At 34.5% G+C, this 27,745-nt stretch overlaps 1 protein-coding gene across 2 annotated transcripts; it reads left to right on the forward strand.

Moving 5' to 3' along the window:
- Positions 1-964: 964 nt before the first annotated feature.
- Positions 965-27,745, forward strand: LOC129253956 (deoxynucleoside triphosphate triphosphohydrolase SAMHD1-like). 2 transcript variants are annotated; one of them, XM_064095184.1, is made up of 16 exons: positions 965-1,058; positions 4,937-5,077; positions 6,605-6,671; positions 7,761-7,839; positions 8,670-8,830; positions 9,322-9,437; positions 12,017-12,087; positions 13,165-13,314; positions 14,836-15,051; positions 17,741-17,832; positions 19,652-19,711; positions 20,788-20,983; positions 21,393-21,485; positions 22,604-22,708; positions 23,826-23,963; positions 24,374-27,745. In XM_064095184.1, exons 2-16 carry the CDS (start codon positions 4,942-4,944, stop codon positions 24,500-24,502), a joined length of 1,809 nt encoding a protein of 602 aa, XP_063951254.1. In that variant the 5' UTR covers positions 965-1,058; positions 4,937-4,941; the 3' UTR covers positions 24,503-27,745. The 2 variants fall into 2 exon arrangements, with proteins under 2 accessions (XP_063951254.1, XP_063951253.1); XM_064095183.1 differs by having other exon boundaries at positions 983-1,058; positions 4,908-5,077.

Below are 27,745 nucleotides of genomic sequence, written 5' to 3' on the forward strand. Positions count from 1 at the left end.
GACTACAACAATATCAAAGATAACTTAAAAAATATGTTGAGGAATATACATACATATAAAAACATACTTTGATATTTAAAACTTTACAAATATAAGTTTCAGGAAACTAAAATAATTACCAAATCGGTGATTGTTGATATCAGCGATTTCACCAGACGGCTGTATTAGGTGATTTGCGTCGAGACGATTTTGTGACCACTCGCAAAGCATTTCGGGATTGAATATAACCACCTTATTTTCTCTGAGCTCTTCGCTGAACCCATCATCACAGTGCAGCTGCAGCGCAGCGCGCAGCCAATGCAATGCATCCGATGCATGGGTTGTTTTTTCGCCGTCCATGCCATGGTCTCGGACTCAGAGTTGAAATTTAGACCCGGATTTCGGGGATACAGCGCCTTTATTTCAGATTTATAGACTTAAAAGTCAAATGACATTTAAAATTTGAAATCTAACCTTGAACAATCATCGTTGATAAACATCAGCCCTGAAGCCATTACACTTCAAATCAGGCCAGGCAAATTAGACGTCATTGTCTAAGTTGCTAGATCTATGACGAGTCGCCTGAAGCCCCAGCGCATCATCAACGTCACTAGCTAGCTGCGCGACCGGCCCAGACTCGGCGCACCCAGGCCAGAAAAATGACCTCGATTATTACGGTGGTTGTCTATGCATTTATTAGTGGTGCAGCGAAATTCAGCAGAAGAAAATAAGAGATATGAGGTATCCTCGTCACAGGCTTAATATTCCAAAATGAGGAAAAATGTCAAAATCATGATTATTTAAGCTAAATATTTTCTTTAAAAATGAAAGTAATATTTTTAATATTTATACCCAGAATAACCGATCTAATAATTGTTCATTAAAAAATATTTGAAATTAGCAAATGAAAAAAAATCAACTCGACAAATTTCCCAAAACCCCACCTTATTTTTTAAAGTGGTCACAAAATTCGAGCGGAGTTGACCTTCCTTCCTTAGAGCAACACGCTTGTGTGTTGCTGCCCTCTACGTTCGTTGCTGCGGACGTATTGAAAGCAGAGGCGCGGCGTTTGATTGACGGTGAGTTTTTATAACTTTTAACAATTTCATTTTCTCTTTCATTCAGTTAAATCATTCATTTTGATTTGAGTAAGATTCACAAGTATTATTCTATGCCTATTTCAATCGTTGTTTGTTTTAATAATTGTTGATTTGAATGGTGAAAATGGTATCCGATATGACGCGATCGTGAACGCGAGTTGGGAATGGAAACGCGAGAGTACCGGTACGAGCGAGACCACGGACGGGTGTCGACCGGCGTCGGCTGAGATGCGGGGGAAATTCGACCGGCCATTAATCTCTTTGATTTTGCGGCGTAAGTTAGAACAGAACTTCAGTAGAAAGGTGGATGTTATTCATGATAGAGACCGCATAATTTCTCTTTTTCGGCATTATCGTGATTTGGATCCACGAAAGTTTTTCACAACATAAAACATGTCCTATACCCAGTTGTGTGTCCGGACGATCAATTTTAGAAAGTCATTCGGGAAAAATTACAAGCGAAGTTTCATCAATTTTTAGTACAAAATGTTAAGAAATATTATATAGAGAACAAAATAGTAGATGATTAAAACTATTGAATTTACATTTTTAGTGTAATCCAAAGACAAAAAAGAAGGCTTCAAAAATATAAAGTGTCCGGACACCCGACCCCCCATCCTACTGGAAGTTTGTGATAATATATTTTTACATAAAGCTTTATTACCAGCTTTATTACCGGATCTACTGGAAAAATGCAATTACTTATGCAGTCGTGTTTCCAGGTCTATCACTGTTGCTATCTCCATCTAACTATTAAAATAACGTGTGCCTGTGTGCTGTGCCAGAGTTACTATTCCCAAGGGTGAGTATATTGCACTGCAGACCAAAACTTGTCTAACTGTGACTTGAATCTGTTCAACGTTGATGCAGTAACTATCTCTGCCGGCAAGGAGTTCCAGTCATTTACAACTCTGGCACTGAAAGTATTTTTTCTAACATCCAGTCTGCTTCTCTTCACATACAATTTGCATAGATGTCCACGTGTTGTCTGAGTTGATGCAGATGTAAAGAACATCTCCTTGTTCAAATCATCAATGCCATTGATGATCTTGTACGTCTGTATCATATCCCCTCTTCGCATTCTGTACTGAATGGAAGGTAACTTCAAGGAACGAAGCCTTCTACTGTAGTCTTGATCTTTCAATGATGGCACCAACTTGGTCGCACGTCGCTGAACTTTTTCAATGGCTTTAAGGTCACAGACATACCTTGGGTGCCAGATAGCATTTCCATACTCAAGAATAGGTCAAGAATAGGTCTCACCAATGCTTTGTACAATTTAACAATGGTATCTTTATCTCTATTATGTATGGTATGGCATGGGGTCCTAATGAATGCTGCGCGGGTCCTAAAGCTACGCACCACTCATCGCGCATGCAGTTTTTATGGCAAATGCGCACTCTGTGTGTGGAACTGTGATTGCAGAGTGACGAACGATTCCTATTCAATTTTTTCTACAGAGGCTGCAGTAAATCTCAGTCTAAATGCAGAGAAAACCCACACCTGTTTAGAATTTTGGAGTTATATTCGCTTCAATTTCATTTTACCCTATAATAATATGAATATATTTTAGAAATTGAGGCACAGGAAATACTATTTTTTTGCATGATAAATCGAGTGCGTAGCTTTAGGACCCCTTCTATATCGGGTGGCGAAATCAAGAGGTGTTCGGAAAACACGGCAGGATTTTCGTATTAGTGAGTTTTGCGATATTTTCTTCTTGGTTAATGATCTTTAGAATGTTTGCTACAAATTAGTGAAAGACATTTGTTGAAATATTAAAATTGGGATAGTTTTTATTGTTTGAAAACAAAGTGCGTAGCTTTAGGTCCCCCCATCATACATAGTCATACTCATAGAAAATATAGAATCAAGACAAAATAGACTATTAATATATTTACTTAGATCTACTTTTCATCACCATGCCTTGAAACCCTCCCCACACTTGCCTAAGTGGGACATATAAACACGGATGGATTTCATAATTAAAGCTATAAATCACCTAAATTTGTTAGATTTTATATACGCGTGCCCTAATGCGTACAAAAAAACTGTTAGTATAACTATAGTCTATATATGAAAAATGAGAGGCTTCTCGTGTAGATCCCTCCATCCATTCGTAAACATCACAAATACAATAGGCTTGACCCTTAAACCGCTTCGTTATGACGTAGCCTCGATAAGCGATTTTACTAAAAGCCGTTACTTAATGAAGAACAATTTATAGATAAAAATTATTTAAGAATTAATGAAATTTGAACCTTGATTATGAATAATTATCATCTATATAGAGCGTTTTAGACATACATTAAAAAAGCGTATTTTGGTCTGCATCAATATTGGTTGTGCAGTATCGGTGCATATCCCTAGAATGACCGAAATTCCCAAGAGTATCCATAGGCTCCTGTACAAAATTTGCTATTGAATATGAGTGCATATTCAACAGTATAGTGCGCACGTGTGAAATATACAACGCGTACAACAATGAACGCAATGCGGTGCGCAGCTTAAGAGCACGACACTCCATGATGTCATAATGAGTTACATGCAAGTCGCATGTCAACGACCAGATTTGATCTTAAGAAGTGATGATGCCATTTATGTGACTTGTTTAATTTCTCCCTCTTTTTGATTGCTAGGGGTGGGATAGATAATAATTATATTGGATGGCTTTCTTTCATGGAATACCAGAAATATTCCACTCATTAAGGCCAATGTTCCACTCATCTTCGATTCATGGAATATTTGCCCAAACTCTTGGAATATTTCTGGTATTCCATTCTGAGCCATCCAATATAATATAATTATCATCTATATAGAGTGTTTAAGCAATGCATTAAAAAATGTGTATTTTGATATGCATCAATTGCCCTTGCAGTATCAGAGCGTATCCCTAAAAAGGACCGAAATCCGACGAATATTCCATAGGCTCCTGTACAAAATTTGCTATTGAATATGAGAGCATATTCAATAGTTTAGGGTGCGTGCACGAATGCGTGAAATGTACAACACGTACAACAATGAAAGCAATGCGATGCGCGGCATAGAGATTAACTACGCTCAATGACGTCATAATGAACTACATGCAAGTCGCATGTCAACGACCAAATTTGATCCTACATGTATGAAGTGATAATGGCATAATGTGATAAGTGACTCCTTTAATCAAATTGCTCCCTCTTTTTTTTTTTTGGGGGGGGGGTGGGTGGTATAGATGATAATAATTATATTGGATGGCCTTATTTCATGAAATACCAGAAATATTCCACTCATCTTCGATTCGTGGAATATTTGCCCAAACTCTTGGAATATTTCTGGTATTCCATTCTGGGCCATCCAATATTATCATATAATATAATTTCAAGCCTTGTGAAATATTCTAATTATTTCCTCATTGTCCTCTGAAAAAAAGTTTTATTCCTCCCTGAACATGTGGTATTACCATTGTTATAACATTTTATGGTTCAGTTTATTTGGTTCTTAATGTAAAATTGGTAAAAATTGAAATATTGTGTAATTCAAACAATAAAAAACAAGAGAAATAGTGAGTGATGGAGTATGGACATCATCAATTCTCTCATTTGCATGTTACCGAGTTGTGCATATAACATTAAAAATGCGTACTTTGGTCTGCATCAATTGCCCGTTCAAATTCAATACTATATGGCAATTCCATATTCCACTCTTTAGAGTCAATATTCCACTCATCTACGATTCATGGAATATTTGCCAATACTTTTGGAATAATTCTCGTATTCCATTCTGAGCCATCCAATAAAATGTAATCAGTTCACGGGTATTAACCTAAAATCTGTTTATTTGTTCCAGATAATTGCAATACCTTTTCACCATGCCAGATCCCATGGATACAAGCTCAGGACTAAACAACAGTTCACATGATGGAATTCAGCTTCACCAGTGGCAGAGTTGGACACCTGAGGATGTTAGAAGATACTTCGCGGTGAAAGGCCTGTCAGAAGAGGGCAATATCCTCATGGGTAAATCTTGGAACTTGTTGCCTGAAATAGGCCTTGCATTTTATTTCAGGGCATGACAGCTTTGTCATAGGGCACATTTGTAAATTGTATCACAATTACCTGTAGGAAAAATGGGAATAAAAAAAACCCAACAGAATTATCCAAAGCAATAAGAGGGGCATCAAAGAGAGTTAACAGGGAACCCAAGGCTAGACATGGCTTTTGAATGATTCAAGCCCTGATTAAAATTATTATGATAACTGCAATTAATGGTAATGCCTTGGGCTCAGTGATAAACACTAATGAATGTTTCAGGATAGTAACCTATGATGTCAAAGTTGCTATGATTGTACATTTTTTCTGCAATATGTCCCCAGAAGTGGTGTGAGTTTTTTAGCTCTTGATTCATTTGTTTTTAAACATTCCTAAGGAGAAGTATCAGCACCTACATGTACTAGGTATATATCTGATGTTGTGTTTTGTTTCGTAATGACCAGCATGTTGGAATTTCCAATGTGAATTACATTTTCAATCCCATTCTTTCCTTATTTTTGATCTGTGTACCTATTTTATTATATAATTCCCATACATTATGTATGACAAACCTTGTACCAATTATTTTTTATTTATCAGAAAATAAGATTGTGTAATACATATCTCAAATGTCTAACATTTAACCCTAATTCTCCCGGGGGGGGGCCATAATGGCCCCCCCCTCGACAATTTTCGCGATATATCTGCTGCGCAAAATTTTTTGACCTCGCCGCTCACTGACTTTTTACTTTCAAGTCTCGCGCAAATTTTGAGACCAAATTTGTGACGCCCGGGTACGCGGTTACGACATTACGCAACATTGTGTAAGTGCATGTCAGACCCAAAATTGCTCATAAACGTGATTTCACGTACAAATCCAATTGATGCAAATTGTGTATTTAGCCAAAATTCATAAATGTATCATTATTTCTACTTTTACTGATTAAACTTAATTAATTCTGCCTCGTTTATGATCAGAATTAAGTCTGGAACGATTTCCATCGAAAAAACAATAAATAACAAAAAGTAAAAAAACAAAGATATACATAAGAAATTAAAAAAACAATAAAATACATAAGAAATCGGTCTTGGTACCAGAATTTTTTTCATTCACAATTGTTAGGAATGCTATAAAAAATATTTTCACCAAAAAATAGCATTCTAGGAGCTTTATTTAGTGAATCAGAGCAAAAAGTATGATTTCATGAATAAATTAGCATAATTAATTCATATGAAATAAAATTATATGAATTCAGTGAAATTTGCCAATGCAACTGCGTGGATTACGTCATTCTCTACCATCATGCAAATTATCGTTGTGATTGCGCAATCCGCGGCTGAGATCTTAAGGGGGGCCATAATGGCCCCCCCGGGAATGACAAGAATCAAAATACCCCGGGAGATTTAGGGTTAAACGTCACTCGATAGAATGATATCCATCATTTTGTTTTACATATATTTTAGTTCACCATCTAAAGTTTGTCAAAATTATAATTTCTATCCTCAAAACTATAGGTGAAAATATAGATGGAAGTGTTATATCACAGCTTACAGAGGAAAGGCTTGAAAAGATGGGAGTACAGTAAGTACAAATGACTTTATAACAATTTTGAGATCAAAATTTCAGCACCCTTAATGCAGCTTTTTTTTTATTCATGAAATATTGTGAACTAGATTTTTTGCCTGAAAGACAGTTTAACTTTCATAAGTTTACCTTAGATTAGACCGATAATACTGATAATCCTAAATAATAATGAGGAAAAGCATGTATATAGACCTGGGTCCCGTAACACAAAGGTTAGGGATTATTTGTACGCTTGATTTTCATGATTGATTGTACATTATAGTCAATGCAATCAATGGTAGAAAAATGTTCTACGACCATTGCTAAGCTTTGTGTTACAGGCCCCTGATTATACAATGACCGTCATTTTAAATAAAAGCCAAATTTTTAACTATAATATTTGTGTGTTCCCATGAGACTAGACTTATTAATGAAGTTACTTGTATGTATAATGCAGTCTTGATTTCGCTCTTGCCTTTTTTCAGTTGAAATGTGCTCTGTATCATTCAAATAAATTGTTTACCAGGGATGAAACGAAAATTTCTCTTTATTCTAATGAACTGTAATAATACTGAAAATGATACTGATGACTTGTGTGTATAGCCTTTTTTTCAATTCTTTTATGAATACAGGTAGTTTTGTATATAATTGTTATGCAATAATATTCTGTTGTATAAGAGAATATTATTGCATAACAATTATATACAAAACTACCTGTATTCATATCGGAATTGAAAAAAAGGCTATAATGGCAGATATGATAATATACAAATATCTTAGGCTTCGAGAAAGTATAGTAGGAATTATTTATCCGAGGTTAATCTGGCAATTACTATTTTTCCCAAGGGAAAATAGTAATATTGCCAGTTCAATCGCCCTCAGCCCCATGTAATTCCCCCCCCCCCCCTGATTCTAATGAAAGATGCTTGAGGTTTGAACAGGCATGGTTTATATAAGATTTCATTGAAATGTTATACAAATTTTCTTACTAGTTGCTCAACAGTAGCAAGTGCATGTTCTCACATAGATTTTTTTTTTCTTGCAAATAATGAATGAGAATGAGAATACAAGAATTGTTATTTGTTCATCATATCTCTAATATCATAGAACCATGGGAAAGAGGCTGTCTGCCATAAACCTCATCAACAATCTGACAAAAACTTCTCATCAAAGCTTAAAAACCAAGGTAAGAACCATCAGATGATCAGGTTATTTCATTCAGAATAATGATAAATCTTTACAATCAAGATAATTCTTTAAGATCAAACGGAGAGTCTTCAAAATCAAGATCAACATACATGTTTACTATTTCCATATCGTTTAATAAATATTCAATGAAGGCATACTTTTTTAAACAAAAGTTGTTCAGACCAACCTGAAAGCTTGATAGAGGTTTGTCATACATAGCAAAAGCTACATGCAAATTTGATTCCAAGAATAGTTGTTTGTGTATGAATAATGATATTAATCATATCATTTGTATGGTGCTTAATAGAGATGTTTATAAGAGCTCGATGTTCTGACTATAGTATTACTTAATTACTAGGATCTGAAAAACAAAATCGAACAAAACAAAGATGTGCACCTCTGTATAGGAGAGCAAACAAATGATATACTGAGTGGGGAAAATTTGCTTAGTCCGATTTCTCTAAACTCCATTTTGTGATTGTAACCACACCTTGAATTTATGTTCAAGATATCAACAATGTGTCTGAGCAAGTTACTATAATTTCCCAAGTCATCAACTTCAGTCATGCTTGATTTTGCAAGATGAATGCATGCTTATTTTCTTATAACATGACCCCAGTTTAACTTAAGGGTCTGAACTCAGTACCTTGTAATTCAAAGACCTTGGAACACTCCATTGCCCCACAGTATCTCTATTGAAACCAAACTCACTGATCATACACCCTAGCTAGGGAACCCATTCTTGATAAAGCAATGTATACCCAGATACAATATTATATACAATGACATGATTTTTATTGTGTTTTCTGTGTCTTGACTTCCTCTCAGGTTTTCAACGACTCAGTTCATGGCCACATTGACTTTGACCCTCTGCTGATCAAAATCATAGACACCCCACAGTTTCAGAGACTGCGCTTCATTAAGCAACTTGGCTGTAGCTACTTTGTCTTCCCAGGAGCAGCCCACAATAGATTTGAACACTCACTAGGGTAAATATCAAGTGCAGGGACTATGGTAACCTTGAAGTACCATTGATTACATAAGTGCTATTGCTTGGAACTTTAGATTGCACCTTTGGTGAATATTAATAGTGGCCAAGATCTTGGATTGATAATCTTTCCTCTTCGTTCACACTAAAATTCACACAATGAATTAAAGACTTGTAGAATTGTATTTTTCCTTTCCTATCCATAGCATTTCTCAAGACAGGTAGTATGGTTGGATTGACCAAGTTTTTGTCTGGGGCCCATTTTGTAAAAATACAACTGTGGTAACGTTGCCACTATTTATGGCAACTGCAATGGTAAGAGGACTCGGTAGCCAATCTAATTGAAGGTTTCCACGGTAGTTGTTACAATAACGGCAAAGTTACCATAACTGCAAACCTTTATGAAATGGGCCCTTGATGTTTTTAGATTAAGACTGTCGTAGAGCAACAGATCAAGAAAACCAATGTAATCATTTTCTTGACTTAATACAGGGTTTGTTACCTTGCCAGAGAGCTTGTCCTTTCTCTTCAACGCAAGCAACCAGAGCTAGACATCACTAACAAGGATATCCTCTGTGTGCAGATTGCTGGGCTTTGCCATGATCTTGGTAAGAACGAGTGCTGAATAATTTTGATGGTTTGGTTTAGCCTTTAACCCTATTTTAACTGGGCTATATGAGACCAGGCTTTACGTGTAGTAGAATTTTCAAAATAATTTTATTTTTCAAAGTAATTAATTATACGAATAAGTGTATGAAATAATGTTATTGCCTTTAACTCACACTAAATAGATAGGCGTCTGCTGATTTTTGGTGAAAATATTAATTTTGACATTTCTAACAAATATCAACAAAAAATTTGCAAAACATGATCAATTTCCTATGTATTTTGTTGTTTTGTGAATTTCTTTTTTTGTGCAGTGGTGTAGTCACGAAATTGTAACTTACCTTAAGGTTAAACAGCTCTTGCCAAATTCCACATACACAGGTGTCAGAGTTCAGATTTTTAGCTGATTTTCAGCTATTCTTTAAAAAATTATTATTTTCAGCTTATTGTGAACTTTGCCTACAGGTACAAAAATTTTGAAGCATCTGTAATTTCCATGTGGTCACTCACAACTCTGCACATATAGGCATTATTATTCTTGTGAAATTGTAATTAAAGTATTTATATGCCTGTTTTGATGCTAATACATGTCTGTTGTATCATCTGAGTTCTCTTATTTCAACACTGGTCTTTTATTTGTGATGTTGTGGTATTTTTACCATTGATCCATTTTGAAAGTTCTGAATAAATGATTTTATAAAATTGATTATACCTTTGATATTATGGTACACTGTTCTATTACGTATTAGCTTCTCCTTTTCCCAAGGATTTGGATATTCTAAGGGTGTCTCACAGAGATTTAACTGTGACTATTGAAAATTGCACTTAAATTCCCTGTTGCATGTGGTAAATTTTTTTTAACCCCTCAATATGTTTCTTTTAACAATATTTTGTCCAACCCATTAGAGATTTCATGCGGCGTGCCCCAGGGGTCAATCCTCGGGCCCCTCCTTTTTCTGATATATATCAATGACCTGCCTTTTTGTTCTGATAAATTGAAATTCATTTTATTTGCTGATGACACCAATATTTTATTTACTTCAAATGATATTACTTCTCTATATGACACATTAAACATTGAATTATTGAAAGTTTCGAACTGGTTTAAATGTAATAAATTGGTAATTAATGCTGATAAGTCTAACTTCATATACTTTTGTTCCCAATATCGACGTTTATCAGCAGATATCCTCGATTCATTTAAATTGGAAATGTCAGGAAACTATATCAAACGTGTTACCTCAACCAAATTCTTGGGTATTACTATTGACGAAAATTTATCTTGGAAAACTCATATAGCCCAAATTAACAAAACAATATCTAGAAATGTTGGTGTCATCAGCAAACTTCGCCATGTCTTGCCTCAATCCGTTTTGCTAATGTTATACAATACTCTTATTTTACCGTATCTCAGTTACTGTAATATTGTTTGGGCAAATACTCATCCAACCAAACTCAAATGTTTATACCTCCTGCAAAAGAGGGTTGTCAGAATAATTACACTTTCTCATTATCAAGCCCATTCTAGCCCACTATTTAAACAACTCAATATATTAGATGTATACCAGTTAAATGACTATATGTGTGCAATTCTCATATTTAAACATGTAAACACTCAACTTCCTAAATACATATCGGATATGTTTGTAAAGAACAGTTTAATTCATACTTATAATACTAGAAACAGGAATCAATACCACAGATGGAATGTGAATACAGAATTTACTTTTTATTCATGTAGGCATCATGCTCCTACAATCTGGAATTCACTCCCTACATTTATAACCTCTATTTCATTTTATAACAGATTTAAGCACAATGTAATGCTATATTTGATCAAACGTGACTCTCGTTAAAGTTTAAATGATTTTTGTCTTCTTTCCTTTCAATCCCCCCCTCTGCTTTTCATTCTCTCCTACCCTTTTCATGTATGTTTGTTCTGGGTTAGTCTTGGTGCAAGATGCAATTCATTTTTATTTACTGAATATTTACTGAATTTGTTCTCCGCTTTTATTAATTGATCAAATCTTATGCAAGTAAGGGAGCTGTCTTGACAAGACCTTTACGGTCTTTTACAGCTATACCTAATTTCAATACTTTTCTATTCAATATGCATGTACATACCATTCATATACTTTGTTTTATCTTGAATTGCATTTTTTATCCAATGTGTTGTTGTAAAATGTTTTTAATATTGGAATTGAATAAAGTTGAACTTGAACTTGAACTTGTGAAACAAATCACCAACATAGAAAGAGATAAATTAAAGAAGAAAGGTGAAATCTTCAGTGTGTCTGTGTTTAATGCTATTTCATACAATAAAATATATGTGAGAGGATAAACACTTTCTTTGTTTTATTTTTTTATTGTAATACTAGCCAAAAACAAATAGATTGAATTAAATTGATTATCCATAGAAATGATTAAAAAAAAAATTGTCAAGTCTTGCTTGAGTTCTTTAGAAAACCAAATTGCAACCTTATGCGTGCAATGACAGTTTAATGCTATATTATTTTATTTGTCTGAATAGGTAACTAGATAGAATGTGTACTTAAAATGTTATATTATTATTTATCACCAGGTCATGGTCCGTTTTCCCACATGTTTGACTTATTCTTCATTCCTCATGTAAGACCCGACTTTAAACACAAGGTAAGTGCACATCTTTGCAGATGAAAGGAAACCTCTTTCCAGAATGTTATTCGATGAGTATTTAATACATTAATCATTTGAACTATTTTGACTTATTCATTCCTCATGTAAGACCTGACTTTAAACACAAGGTAAGTGCAAATCTTTGCAGATGGAAGGAAACCTCTTTCCAGAATGTTATTTGATGAGTATTTAATACATTTATTATTTGAACTATTTTGACTTATTCTTCATTCCTCATGTAAGACCTGAGTTTAAACACAGAATTTTATTTAAGAGTAAACCATTTTGAAGGTATCAAATATGGTGATATTTAATTTTAAAAATATGATCTGACTGTATAATTTTGTCTTATAAAATAACGATGGAGATCCTATTTGATAAATCACACATCTCAAAATCATTGCTAGTCATAATAATCAGATATTAAGTTTTGCTTACCAAATTCAATTAGCATTTTTTTTGTCATAAGATAAAAGCTTTTATTTAAATTCTGTACAGTTCCGCCTACAAATCTGCAAAGGCTTTTTGTGTAGTATTCTTTTAAAGATTTGGAGCAGTTATTCCCTGATAATTATCATTTATATGTAATTATAAGTAGATTACTTGTTATACAAAATGAATGTCTGGTTGATTACATGTAGGATCCAATATGATAGCAAATATGAGTGAGCGTCTAGCCATTTATGCCATGTGCAACTTGAACCTCCAACTCACTGTCACTGTGGAGCGTTGTGGCCCAGTGGATTAGTCTTCGGACTTTGAAACAGAGGGTCGTGGGTTCGAATCCCAGCCATGGCGTAATTTCCTTCAGCAAGAAATTTATCCATTGCACTCAACCCAGGTGAGGTGAATGGGTACCCGGCAGGTTTATTTCCTTGAATGCATGAGCGCTGAAAGGCAGCTCGAGCTAAGGCCAGGGTAATAATAATAATAACAACGCGCCTCCGAATAGAATATTTCTAGATAGATGGCGCTATATAAATGCCTATTAATATCATTATAGTTTCAGGGTCAAGGGACTGAACTGCCACACTTGTTTTATTTCCTCCATTTATTATTTTTCCCCCTGAACAGCATGAGCATCTGTCTGTACTGATGTTTAATCATCTGATCAAGGAAAATCATCTAGAGAAAAAACTGAAGGAGAATGGATTGGACGAACAGGATCTTGTATTTATCAGAGAACAGATTGAAGGATTACCCAAAGACTCTAGCCAAGATCAGGTCAGATAAGATTTTGCCAAACTTATGGACAGTTCATGCACTTGTATTTATTCTACATACATCTTGTTGGTGTTTTGTAGGTTAGGCATAAGTAACAAACCACTGTTATCCCTTTCTAAATAGATTCTAATTTTTTTATCAAATCAGGTACATATCAGCTATAGGCAAAATTCTATCTTTATGTAAGATATGTCATAATTGAGCACAAGAACAGGTCACAGACATGTAGAAATTCATACTCTACGTAGCTTAGGAACAGCTTTATGAAAAGGCCCCAAGGGATGTAAAATTGTCATATCTTTGCCCGTTGAAGGTGGTCACTAAATGTTTGGTGTTGTTGATTTAGATGTTCATTCATCAGACAAGTATAAAGATAAACTATTTGACCAATCATGTTCTGATGCATATCCATTTCAGAATGACAATGCTATGATTAGATTTGAGATTGCCAACGTCAAGATCTTTATGAAATGGGCCCAAGGCCACTGATTTGTTGTGATCACTAAACAATTGTGTAGTTGCTCTTTATGTGTCCCAACAATTTATCGGTTTTGGTTATAAAAAATCATTTTGAATACACATAGCCCATTTTCATCCACAGGAATATAATTTTATACAAGATCTAGAATCATTGGTCTCCCTGACTGATCATTTCAGATAATAGTGAAAATTGTATTTTGAACTCGTATCATTTAGAGAATTTTTGTTTCTTTTATTAAATTATCAAAAGATTTTTTTTTCTTTTAAATCTTATCAATCTGTGATGTACTGATAAGATGTCATATGATGGAGGAGACATTGTATTTAAGAATCTGTAAAGAATTAGTCACAATTTAGAAGAAAAAAAATATGTGAGAAATGTGCCCTTTATTTGATTGATGATATTTGTGATAATGAAAATTGAAAAGACAGAGGAACAAAGGATAATGATATGATGTATCATGTCAATTTTTAACAAGGTCACCTCCAAGAAATGTCTGAGAGAGAAAATGTTGAAATTTACTTTTAATTAAAAGCTGTGATCAATGGAATGTAATGTACAAGCCATGAATTTTAATCAATCATGAAATATACAAGAAATCTACCATAAGATTGTCTGAAGACATTCCAACTGTCAATCATTGGGTGAAATTTACTCTGAGGCATGGAGAAATTAACACAAATACTTCTCCTCTTCCTGTGTAATGTACACTAAATCTGTAAACAAGCAGGAATCCAGGTCACGTTTTACACTGTATTCTATTACACTTTTTTTGGGGGGGGAGGCAAATGTCCCTTTGGCAGGGATTTCATTTGAACACTATATAAACAAAGTCAGCTGGCATGGAATTGGATACCAGATATATTCCAGAAGTAACTGCAATATTCACCAAGTGGAATCGTTCTGAAATCCCACCTAAAAAATATTTATAATAGGATTTTAATTCATTTTATGGATGGTGCGAGTGGGTTGATAATTGCAGAAATTGAAATCATGGTTTCATTGAAATCAATAAAATTCTCTTTCTTTCGTCTTTGTAGAATGAGTGGCGTTACAAAGGACGAGGGCGTGAAAAAAGCTTCCTGTATGAGATAGTGGCAAACAAGAGGAATGGCATCGATGTGGACAAATGGGATTACTTCGCCCGGGACTGTTACAATCTTGGGATAGCCAACAGCTTTGACCATCAGAGGTACATGAAGTTTGCAAGAGTGATAGAGGTCGAAGGAGAGAAACAGATTTGCAGCCGAGACAAGGTAATTTTTCAGAAAAAAAACACAGAACATGCTCATTTAAGAGAAATTATGTTTTTACCATGCGAGATTCAAAGAGATAAGTTTGAATCCTCTCTTTTTGTATTACACTTCAAGTTCGGAACCATACCACCACCCCCCTCTCCCTCCCCACAGGGGTGTGGCATTTTCTTTCAAAATTCAGCTTTCAGTGTAAATCAATTTTATTGTCATGATCATCTGTACCATGTCACCATCTAATCCCAGTAATCCTTTTGAAATTGGTATACCAACAAGGAAGCATATTGACTTTTAAGGGTAAAGCTTGTCCCCGGGGGGGCCACTTCCATTGACGAGTGGATACCATGCGCGACCAAGGGGTCTCGAAAAGCACCCTAAACATGTATTTCCATATTCTGAAAATGCACCCCTTAACAAGTATTGGCGTCTGAAACCCTACCCTTAACAAGTATTGGAAACAAAACGACACTCTTGGCAAGTATTCCCTGAAATGAACCCCTAAACAAGTAGAGCGATATTTTATTGTTAAACGGTCCGTCGGTCGTCGGTTTTACCTTGACAATTTACACACCATTTGGTTTAGTACGGCCCCAGCTTGCACACCTCGCGCAAATCGGACTCTAAACACGTAGTGTTGGGGCAAAAAGGACATCCTTTACAAAACATTTTAATTTTGTTTTATCATCCCCGCAAAGTTGACCCTAAACACGTAGCTTTCCTAGCGAAATAGATACCCTTTTTTTCATTATTTTTGTGTTTTTGACACCCTTATCACGTTACGTACGTAACATGCCCTATCTTGAAAAAGACATCCTTTTTACGTGTTTTTTTGGTCGCGCATGGTATCCACTCGTCAATGTAAGTGGCCCCCCCCGGGAGCTTGTCACAAAAGGAAACACAAGAAAAGCAGCTGGGGCCATGGGACCACGTTCATTCTTTAAACAATAGAGAAAGCCCAGTAATAGCATGCCTGAATGCACACACAAATACATCCACACCCACACACCTTGTCATGAGTTGAGCTTTATCATCTTAAAACCTATCACCAATAAAGCCGAGTTCAACAATGCCACTGTGCACAGATTTGAAATGCCTTAGCTCATTCATTCAATTCAGTTCAATTCAAGGTTTATCAAAAACATGAGTCACAGCCAAATGGCTGAATTGGTCATGTATACAAAGTTCAAACAATTAATAGACTCATTACATATTACAAACATTAAAAAACAGCAACATTTTAAATACTGAGATAAGAAATATATATGTAGATAACAGGACAAGACTAATTGGGCAATTACATAAACATGCATAAGATAATGAGAAAGTTCATGTATTGCTCATGAACTAGCACCCCATGTGCAAAATGGATTTGTCTGTATAAGCTTATATTCATATGATAGTCTTTGTGCAAGATTTGAATGATTCATCAAAGTGTAATCATTACAAATGAGGAATGGCAGCTTACCTTTGAAGGTTTTTCTGGTAATTAGTAAAATTAAGGGAAAAGGAAATGTTGTGTTACTGTAGTAGTGATATATGATGCGATCAACTAAGATATGACTTGCTATCCAGCATACTTGTAATACACAGGCTATTGGATACACAGTTTGTCTTTTCAAGTTGTTTTTTTTATTTCTCACTTGCTATATGCTCAGAATTCGGCATCTATACAGTCAATACATTCTTTTATTAAACAAGTCATGTTTTTTTAGAGGCATTTAGCCTAACTACTTTTTGTAAATTTTTTTTTTAACTGTCAGAGAATTTTCTCAAAAAATTGTTGAAAATTCACTTCTAAGAAATTCCCATATATTATCCATATTTGATTGGAAGTAGTTTGATTTGGTCATCAGATATCAAAAGAATGAAGAAAAGTATTCAGAAACAGTGTATATATATATATATATATATATATATATATATTTAGTATCACTTTGGTGTCATAAAACCTTGTTAGACATTACTTTTGACATAAAATGCCAGTTGTAAAAATGGCTTCCAATAAAATTCAATAAAATAAAAGTAAGTGTTATGTAAATGAAATATATGTTCCAAATGACTCTGGTAGAAAATGTATAATTGCTAAGAAATGTGCAACATGAGCATGGCATCCAAACCAGGGCCCCGTCTTACAAAGAGTTACGGTTGATTGGATCAATCGTAACTCTATGGAAATCCATTAGTGTCATAATTTTTTCTACAGGAAATTTGCAAAATGTCCTTTGTAAACAAAGGAGAACACACCTAATTGTCAAGAAATCAATTAATTTATGGATATACATTCATATCTAGAAAAGATTTTGAGCAAACATGCATTTTATATGTTGACTTTGCTGGCTTTCCGTACATGTAGTTACAATTGATAGGATCAATCGTAACTCTTTGTAAGACGTGCCCCAGGTCTTTTTCCAAGCAATAGAAATAAACTTTCCCAAATGTGCTTATCTTACCTGTGTTAGCGTTCTACAGCGCGATTGTTTTTCAGCTTAGATTTCATGGTTTCACAGAATTATATTTATGTAAATGTAGATATAGACTTATAATGATATGGTGACAGGCTTGATTTTAAAAACTTTCTCATGAAATCCCTGTTTGCTACAATTACATTCATTGATACCATTAATGTAGTTTATATTTCATTTCAGTAATTATTATTTTTTCTCATGTTTTTTGTAATATCCTTTGTAATTAGGAGATAGGAAATCTGTATGACATGTACCACACCAGAAACACCCTCCATCGGAGAGCCTATCAACACAAAGTAAACAAGATCATTGAAACTATGTAAGTATTTCAAAATATTTATTTTCTCAGTCTAAACTCCTTTGCTGTTCTGTACATCTATCTAAATGATTTTCTATTTGTTTTCAATCTGTGCAATTGTTTCTGTTTTCCTGTTCCCCTTTACATTTGTACACTGTTTTAAAATGATCTTTTTTAAGGCAGAATTATTCTCTTTTCTCTTGAAGCCCATATTAAACTGGTTTGAATGCTATGATAATTCATTTTTGTCTCGCCTGCATAGCAGAGCGAGACTATAGGCGCCGCTTTTGCAACGACATTGAAATCTTAACCCAGGTTAAGTTTTTTAAATGTCATCATAACTTAGAAAGTATATGGACCTAGTTCATGAAACTTGGACATAAGAGTAATCAAGTATTACTAAACATCCTGCTTGAGTTTCAGGTCACATGACAAAGGTCAAAGATCATTTAGGGTCAATGAACTTAGACCATGTTGTGGGAATGAATATTGAAATCTTAACCAAGGTTAAGTTTTTGAAATGTTGTCATAACTTGGGAAATTATATGGACTTAGTTCATAAAACTTAGGCATGAGGGTAATGGTGTATCACTGAAGATCCTACCTGAGTTTCAGGTCACATGATTAAGGTCAAAGGCCACTTAGGGTCAATGAACTTTGGTCATGTTGGGGTTATTTGAGGAATTGTCATCATAACTTTAAAAGTTGATGGATCTAGTTCATTAAACTTGGACATAAGAGCAACCATGTATCACTGAATATCATGTGCGAGTTTCAGGTCACACGACCAAGGTCAAAGGTCATTTAGGGTCAACAAACTTTGGCCATTATGGGGGTATTTGAGGTAATGTCATAACTTTGAAAGTTTATGGATCTCGTTCATGAAACTTGGACATACGAGCAGCAATGTATCCCTGAACACCCTGTGCGTGTTTCAGGAACATGGTCAAGATCAAAGGTCATTTAAAGGTCAATGAACTCTGGCTGTGTTGGGAGTATGTGTTGAATTGGCATCATAACTTAGAAAGTTTATGGATGTAGCTCATGAAACATTGATATAAGGGTAATCAAGTATGAATGATTGTTTGCACATGTATTAGGTCACATGATCATGGTCAAATGTCATTTTGGGTCAATGGAAATAATATTTTATTATCATATTTTAATAGTGTTTTCTTCTGTGAATCATTATTCATTAGCTGTTTTCAAAGGCAGCACTGCTGCTATATCGAATTGCGTAATGCAGGCGAGACTGCCAGAGGCATTCCACTTGTTTTTAATATGAATTATCAAATAAAATGCTAGAATATATTTACCATTACAATGTCTAAATAAAAAAAATAAACAGTCTGTTAAAAAAATCCTCTATTTAGTATAAATTCAGAATGCAATCTTTGAGCTCATAGTTTTCTGATATACTATCAATCAATTTGTATATTAGTTTTCAGAGCATCTCTACTGAGAAAAAAAAGACATTAATGGAAGAGAGAGAGAGAGGGGGGGGGGGGCTGAATATGATTAACTGAAAAATTCAAATGTTCTGGAAGAATCCATCAATAAAAGAAATATTTTTAATTTGCAAAATTTTGTAAGATTTTAATGTTTGAATAATGGTTCAATATTATTCACATGATTGAACCTTTTCCAAAGCTGTAATTCTTTCCCCACAATTTCAGAGAAAATTTGTCCAAAATATTTATTGATTTTATGATTGATACAGCTACTAATAAAGATAATTCAGATATGAGGACATCAATTTTTAGTGTGAAACCATTATCTAAATTTATTTTCATTGCCTTTGCAATAACATTGACATAAATAACTAAATATTCTCTTGTAGGATTGTGGATGCTCTGATCAAAGCTGATAAACATCTCAGGATCTTTCCAGGAGCTAATGGGTCAGTATCTAATTGTTTCGTTTTATATATATATATAAATAAATCCTTTATGAAATAAATGTGTGTAGATGCCTTCATATATATAATATGCATTTTTGCTTCCCTGTATATCATTAATGAATATTATAAATTAATGAAATTATATTTTTAATTAAAAACAAAATGGGAAATATGTTGTAGTTTTTACCACTACCCAGCAGGTCTAACAGTAGAACAAGGGTTAGTCTGGGCCATTATAGTGGATGTTTATATCTAACTTTGGAAGTAAACACATGTCCTTGAACACAATGGAAGGGATTTCCATGGATTGGAAATATGAAAGCAAGATTCTGATTGGTTCCTGGTCAATGATTTCAACAAAATATTCATGGATACAAGGATGTTGATTGGCCATTGCCAAGTTAGCTATTGATGTCAAGCCATGGTTAGCAATCAAAACATGCCCCTGAAAATGCATTCAGTAGCACTTATTTTGTAGAGAGAAAGCAATATGTGCTTCAATGAGTGACTTATTTTGTAAATTCATGCCAATATCTAATTTTGGGACATGTTTTGTAACTGATGCAGCATAAAGCTGACCATTTCTGAATCATTGGATAACTCCAGTTTTGATATTCTTATTCCAATTTATGTACCGGTGATTATTTTAAGTATGAATGGACCTTTGGTTCAGTTTAATAGAATACATTATCTTCTCACAAGACAAAAGGCCTCAATTGATAATACATATACATCCTTATCAGATGCATCTCTTCTAATGGTGGGTGCGTCGTGGTCTAGTGGTTCTGACTCTCGCCTTTGAAACAGAGGGTCGTGTGTTCGAATCGTAGCCATGGCGTATTTTCCTTCAGCAAGAAATTTATCCACACTGTGCTGCACTCGACCCAGGTGAGGTGAATGGGTACCCGGCAGGAGTAATTCCTTGCATGCACTGAGCGCCGGTGATGGTAGCTCGAGCTAAAGCCGGGGTAATAATAGCAGCGCTTTGTATCCTCTGGCAAAAAGCGCTTTATAAATCCAACTATTATTATTATTATTATTAATATCTCTCTTATTTTGGGATTTTTTTAATGCAGGAAAAAGCTGACCATGTCTGAATCAATTGATGACATGCATGCCTACACCCACCTGACAGATAGTGTACTTGAACACATCCTCTTCTCCCAGAATAAAGGCCTGAAGGATTCCAAAGACATCATCCAGAAGATCCTCACCAGACAGCTCTATAAGTGTGTAGGACAGTCACAACCTCCTGCACGCACTGTACTAGAGGTAAGGATTATACAGGATGGGCTTCCTGAAGAGTGAAGCACTTGCGAAGTGTTTTCTGAATCATCGATGCTTTTCTCAAATCAAATGCAAATATTTGAAATTTCTAGTTTATAACAGTTGTCGCTGAACAATCTTGGACATGAAATGTCACATTGATGGAAAATTCATAATACCTTTTTTCATTTTTCTTAATTGTTAATTTTACTTAATCATCTTATTATTGTTGTTAATCATCTTTGGGTTTATTTGTATATTTATTTATTATTATTATTTTTGGGGGGTGAGGGGAACTTTTTAAACAAAAGTTTTCTTAATTAAGATCATATTGCATATTTTATCAGGCAAGACTCGTTCGCGAACCACCTTGTTAAATAACTCTTGAATTAATTGTTTCTCCTTTTGTTTTTAGTCACAAGAGGAAATACGCAAACAGATCTGCCTCGCAGTGTCAGAGGAGGACCTGAAAGGACCCCAGCTTGATCTAGATGACCTGGTGGTTCATGTAAGTGTTCAATGTCATTCTGTAACTTGGTGAATATTCTTGATCCAGATGACATGGTGGTCCATTTAAGTATCCAATATGATTCTGTAACTTGGTGAATATTCTTGATCCAGATGACATGGTGGTCCATTTAAGTATCCAATATGATTCTGTTACTTGGTGAATATTCTTGATCCAGATGACATGGTGGTCCATTTAAGTATCCAATATGATTCTGTAACTTGGTGAATATTCTTGATCCAGATGACATGGTGGTCCATTTAAGTATCCAATATGATTCTGTAACTTGGTGAATATTCTTGATCCAGATGACATGGTGGTCCATTTAAGTATCCAATATGATTCTGTTACTTGGTGAATATTCGTGATCCAGATGACATGGTGGGTCATTTAAGTATCCAATATGATTCTGTTACTTGGTGAATATTCTTGATCCAGATGACATGGTGGTCCATTTAAGTATCCAATATGATTCTGTAACTTGGTGAATATTCTTGATCCAGATGACATGGTGGTCCATTTAAGTATCCAATATGATTCTGTAACTTGGTGAATATTCTTGATCCAGATGACATGGTGGTCCATTTAAGTATCCAATATGATTCTGTAACTTCATGATTTTTTCACTCCATATTTTCCATGGTTTCAAATATGTTTCCATTGAAATCAGTTTGTAGGTAAAGCTAAAGTTGTGCATACATTAATGATGCAAAATATACAACTAATGGTGCAACTATACCACTAATGGTGCAATTTTACTGATAGTTTTAACTCCATTTCTTTCATGGGTTTATAAATGTATTTCCATGAAAAACCCTGACCCTAGCGATAAGTGAAACTGACAAATCATACAACAATCTAAAGCCCCAAAGCTACAAATCATAATAATGCCAGTTTATGCATATTATTGAACCCTGCTATATTTAGTTTTTCTAAGGCAAATACTCGGCTTGCAAGCAGTGAATGAGCAAAAAAAACTTGCATTGTTGTGCTTTGCTTATGCGCTATTGATTTGTAAATTTCACATTCAGCCTCAGTTGTGGTCTTGAATGAGAGCTGATCATACCATTGATGGTGCAACAATTTGTTTCTCTATTTGATTATTATTGTCATATTAGGTGGTGAAGATGGACTATGGAATGGGCAATCAGAACCCTGTGGATTATGTCCGGTTCTACTCCAAGGAAGACCTCAACAAGGCTGTCAAGATCAGGAAAGGACAGGTAAGGAGCTCTCTAGAATTTTGTTTGTTCCTCTTGCAAAATGAAATATTGGATTTATGGTGCACCATATCCACTCTGCAGAGTGCCCAAGGTGCAATGGAAGAAAGAAGAGAGAAAGAGAAGTGTGGTCAGCTGTGTTACATAGGATAACATGTGTAATGAAAGATTAAAGAAATTTTGGCTTGTGATTGGGCAAAATTCCAGGCATGGAACTTATACTACTGACTGCTGCCATGCAGTGTTGGTATAAAATATGTATAAACCAGGCACCTGGCCTCAAGTCACATAATACCCCAAAAGTTGGGTCAAGTTAAAACTCTAGCTACTGGGTGGCATTGACCCTGCAATATGTCCTGACGTATACTGCAGTTCTATTTCCCTGTGGGCTGTAGTATGTCCTTTTGGAGAGTGAACCTCAAATCTGTAATATATCTCATCAATATCATATAACAAACATGGCTTGATATCATCATCAGTAGTGCTAAATACTCACGTTTTGTCTATTCTTTTTTAAGTTGCGTGCTGTGGTGGGGGGGTTGGGGACATTTCATGTTATTTCAGTCACTTGAACAACCTTCACAAACAAATAACACATGCTTCATTACCAGTAAAAGTTTGCCACAGAGTGTGCTCTCTGCTGATACATAATGGGTTATTTATTTGATAGTAATTTGCAACAAGTGCAGGGTTCCCAGCCCATCAGGGAAAATTATTTTGCTTTTTTCCAGTCGGAAAAATCAGGGAATTGAAAGAAAATGCCTCAAATCAGGGAAAAATCAGGGAATTTTTATCAGCCCAAAAGTCGACAGCACTGTAGTCAGTTGTATTTTGTTGCACATCAACCTCTTTCTTTAAAAGGTGAGGAAAGGATGGCTGTATGGAGTGAAGGGAGGCAATTACATGCCTGTGTAATAGTACCAACTTGGTTTTACATTATTGTTTTTATACTGAAAATACATGTAATTCACTGCAACAACTTAGAAAATATGCAAACCTGGGAATGGGTTTGAATAATTATCAGGGAATTTTAAAACTTCATCTGAAATGTGGGTACAAGTGCTCTCAGGACTATATTCATAATAATGCATCTTTGTAATGATGTGTCACTTATGATCAGGTGTCCCAGATGCTTCCAGAGAACTTTGTGGAGCACTATATACGTGTATACTGCAAGCATCGTGATTCTGAGAACGTTGCAAAGGCTGAGATGTGTTTCGCTGCTTGGTGTGCAACAAAGGAGTTTAGCAAACCAAAGGTAAGGAAGAAGAACAGAAACAAAACCCATTTTAAAGTCCATTTCTTTTGATTGGATTTTGTTTTATCTCGCCTATCCTATTTTTCTTTTCATTTGATCGTTCATTTTAAGCTAACAATGCATTTAAATTCTGCCGATCTGCTGTCAGTCTCTCTCCGTTACGCCAATTCCATAGTCTAAAGAATTCCCTTTGGCTGATGTACTTACAGTTTTGATTTCATGAATTGTAAATTAATTTCGCAGACATGGAGAAATTTTAATTCTATCGATTTTGTGCACTCTTTTGTCCATGTTATTATGTGAAAAATATGACTAGATACAACACTTTAGAATAGTTGCCCCATTGGGCCTTCTCCTAGGATTGAATGATCAGATTTTCCTTGCAATTTTTTTATTTTACAATATTACAGCCTGGAAACTTCCTTGATTCTGCAATGACACCAGCTTCCACTAAAAGGCATGTAGAGGATGAACACCGAAGCCCGTTTGACACCAAAAAAGCAAAGAAAAGCCTTGATGATACTTACAATAGTATGTAATAGTAAAATTGTATCGTCTTCAATAGCTTTCAATAATTGTATATGTCGCTTATATTGCCTTAACCCATTCTTACTGTACTGGGAGAAATAGACACAGAGGTGATTGAATGCCAAAGTTGGTTTTAGATCATACAGGTGTATATAGAGAGCGGAATTCCTTTACATTTTTACAATCAAATGTAACTTGAGGAATCGAGGCAGAAAGTTGGATTTTAGTCGTAGTATTTTTAACAAGACAGTTTAGTCACTGGTGCTTTTAATGTGCACAATACTCAACATCCATTATTTTGTTAAGCACAATTGAACTGCCCATTAAATTATGGGTATTTTATCAGTTATAAATGATGCTATTTGCCATGTCCTCTTAATGTCCGGGGTCTATAGATCTACTTAAAGATTTCCTTATTTGTTAAAAAGATGATCACAATTTTGATATCCCTTTGCTTTATTTTGTACGGTTCTGGTAAATTGTACAACAGATTTCTTTTTATAAAGCCATTATTGAACACTGTCAGAGTTTACTGGGGTAATGTGCAATGACTATTTCTATTCCTGCTTCTTTTTATTTTTTACGTCTTCCCTTTTCTTGACTGACATTTTAGAGTTCATGACATTTATTGCTAACTTATGATAATAAAATGAGTATATGCCTAAAAGCAAGGGATTCTCATACTTGTTGACATTTGGAAATCATGAGAAGTAGCCAGCACGGTAATATTTAATTTTTAATGTGACATTTAAACTTCACTTTTAGATTGGTTTTTTTCAGGTCCTCAATACTAATTTTAAATTGCCATCTTAGCCATTTTGTTCTGCCCCCTCCCCACTTTTCATATGGCGCAACTATTTGAGATATGCCTCAAATTGAAGAAACTATAAGTATTGTTTCATTTTGAGTAAAGTGAAGTTTTCATTTGTATTAGCGACTCATGTATCCATGATGTTTATAGAAAAGATTGTAAAAGTAGCACTAAAGATTATGATAGATTAGGTGGTGCCACCTATCAAAAGCTGTGTATATTTTATACTTCTAATTTGTCTAAAATTAAACCCTTCTTTATAGCTGCATTTATCCTTGGATATTTTCTTTTGTTAGATGTTTTTTTTACTCCAAATATAATTGGTAATAGAATAGGATTAACTTATAGTTGATATGACCACTTAATCATCTAGTATGAAATCTTAATTTCAAAGTCTAATTGTTCTTTTTCTTGTCAGAAAAAAAAAAATATTGGTAAAAGACATGAATTTGGTCTAGATGCTTTATTAGGTGCAAAAGAAGACGAATGTGGAATATGTACATTATGGTTGTATGTTATGAACGATCATGATACTTTCATATGATTGTGTGTAAATATCCCAGTGTTGGGAGACTTTTATATGTATACAGTGAATACTAATTACACTTCCATATTTCTGTGATTGACTCAAGTAGCATATGTATGTGTACATGTAACTTGAAATAATGGTAATATAATCAGATATGGAGAGTGCTTTAGGCATTGGCCTTGTAATCTCGATTAGGCAACTCCATAAAATATGTACATCTGACCCCATATAGGTGAGACGTTAATGAAATTTTCTGTCTCTGATTTCTGGTTCTTATGACAGTCTGTAATGTTCTCATACGATTATGACTTGGTCAGTCTATGAAGTGAAGTAAGACGTGAAAAAAATGGGGGTCGGATGTACAAAAAGGTTGATTATTTTACGGATTTGCCCTAATATTACATAATCAAGAGCAACAAAACAGCGTAGTAAAGTTTCATGTTCACAATTAAGTACATACGTATTAGATTATGATGATTTCTTGTTTCTTTTACATTAAAGAAATGTACTTAGATTTTTAATATAAATGATGGATAGATATAGTAGGATTTTAACAGATGTGAAATATAGTACCTTTGAAAATAACAGAATATGTTTTCCTTCAACTTGCCTTGAGGAAAGTAGTGTCAATTTTGGTGACAAACGTGTCAGGTTCAAACATGTACTTCAGTTGTTTCTTAATGTACATTCCATTTATGGTTGATTTTGCAGTACTCATTTTAATTCAGAAGTAATGTTTATGTTTTAATGTACTGTATATAGAATGTATGGAGATCATCAGAGATGCTGCAAGGGGTCTTTTTACTCATACCTTTGCTTGTTTTCATTGTGAAATTTTTTTGATCAAAATCCTATAAATTTTACTGTAGTTAATAGTGCATTGACCGTTTCATTCATGAGATTGATGAATACAGCAAGCATTCATTGACTCAAAATTCTACCTACAAGAATCTTATGCAACAGTAAGTTTTATTTTTGAACCTCAGTCTTGTGTTACAGTAAACATTTTGAGTAAGTTAGTGATTGCTAGTTCGTACTTATAGTAAGTGTTACATTAGAGAACATGTACATGTAAGCAATTGGGGGTGCTGTAATAATGGTTCACATTCTGTTCTTAATCAAGAGATTGAAAATTTATTTCTTTGACTAATTCTATATTTCCTTTATATGATAAATGTGACAGCTACATTGATTCTATATTTGAACAGTAAATTAGTTGAAATTTATGTATTTCTTTGTTTTACATTTTCTTAAATTTCCCATGCATCAACAGTTGTAATTTATCAATACAAAACATTGTTTTCTATTCTAAAATACTTATTTAATATGAGAAGTAGATCGGTGTTGGGGGTGTGTGGGATGACAAGAATAGAGGCTTCAATATAACGTGAGGAAAAGGACAAAATTGTTTAATATTGAAACTCTATTAAACATAATATTTACTATTACAGATACATGTTTATAAAACTTCAAAGAAATGTATTTTTCATACACCGGGTGCACAGAGTCATGTCTGGTTCTATAACTAATGGAAATTGTCTAAAGATGTCTTATAAAATTAGTTTTCATTCCAAGAAATTGCAAGTTACAAATTCTAATGCAAACTCACAAACTCCACAGATTTATCATCAGAGTTTATAGAACCTGTACAATTTTTTTTTAATCAAAAGATAAATTACTGACATGACTGTTCATTTTTCTGGGGAAATTTGACTTTCCTCATTCGCTTGCCTTGTACTGTGTGTACAATGTCACCATCTGAACTTGTACCCCACAATTGCATTGAGAATTGTGTGATAAAATAATTAACACTGGTTAGGTACGACATCATCATTATTGCTTCTATATTGAAGCCAGGCTGAGTTTTGTGGGTGTAAGTTTCGTACAAATATTAAATACTATTTTTCTAACCTA

This window comes from Lytechinus pictus, chromosome 2 (assembly GCF_037042905.1).
Source record: "Lytechinus pictus isolate F3 Inbred chromosome 2, Lp3.0, whole genome shotgun sequence".
In the NCBI taxonomy this organism is placed as follows: Eukaryota; Metazoa; Echinodermata; class Echinoidea; order Temnopleuroida; family Toxopneustidae; genus Lytechinus; species Lytechinus pictus.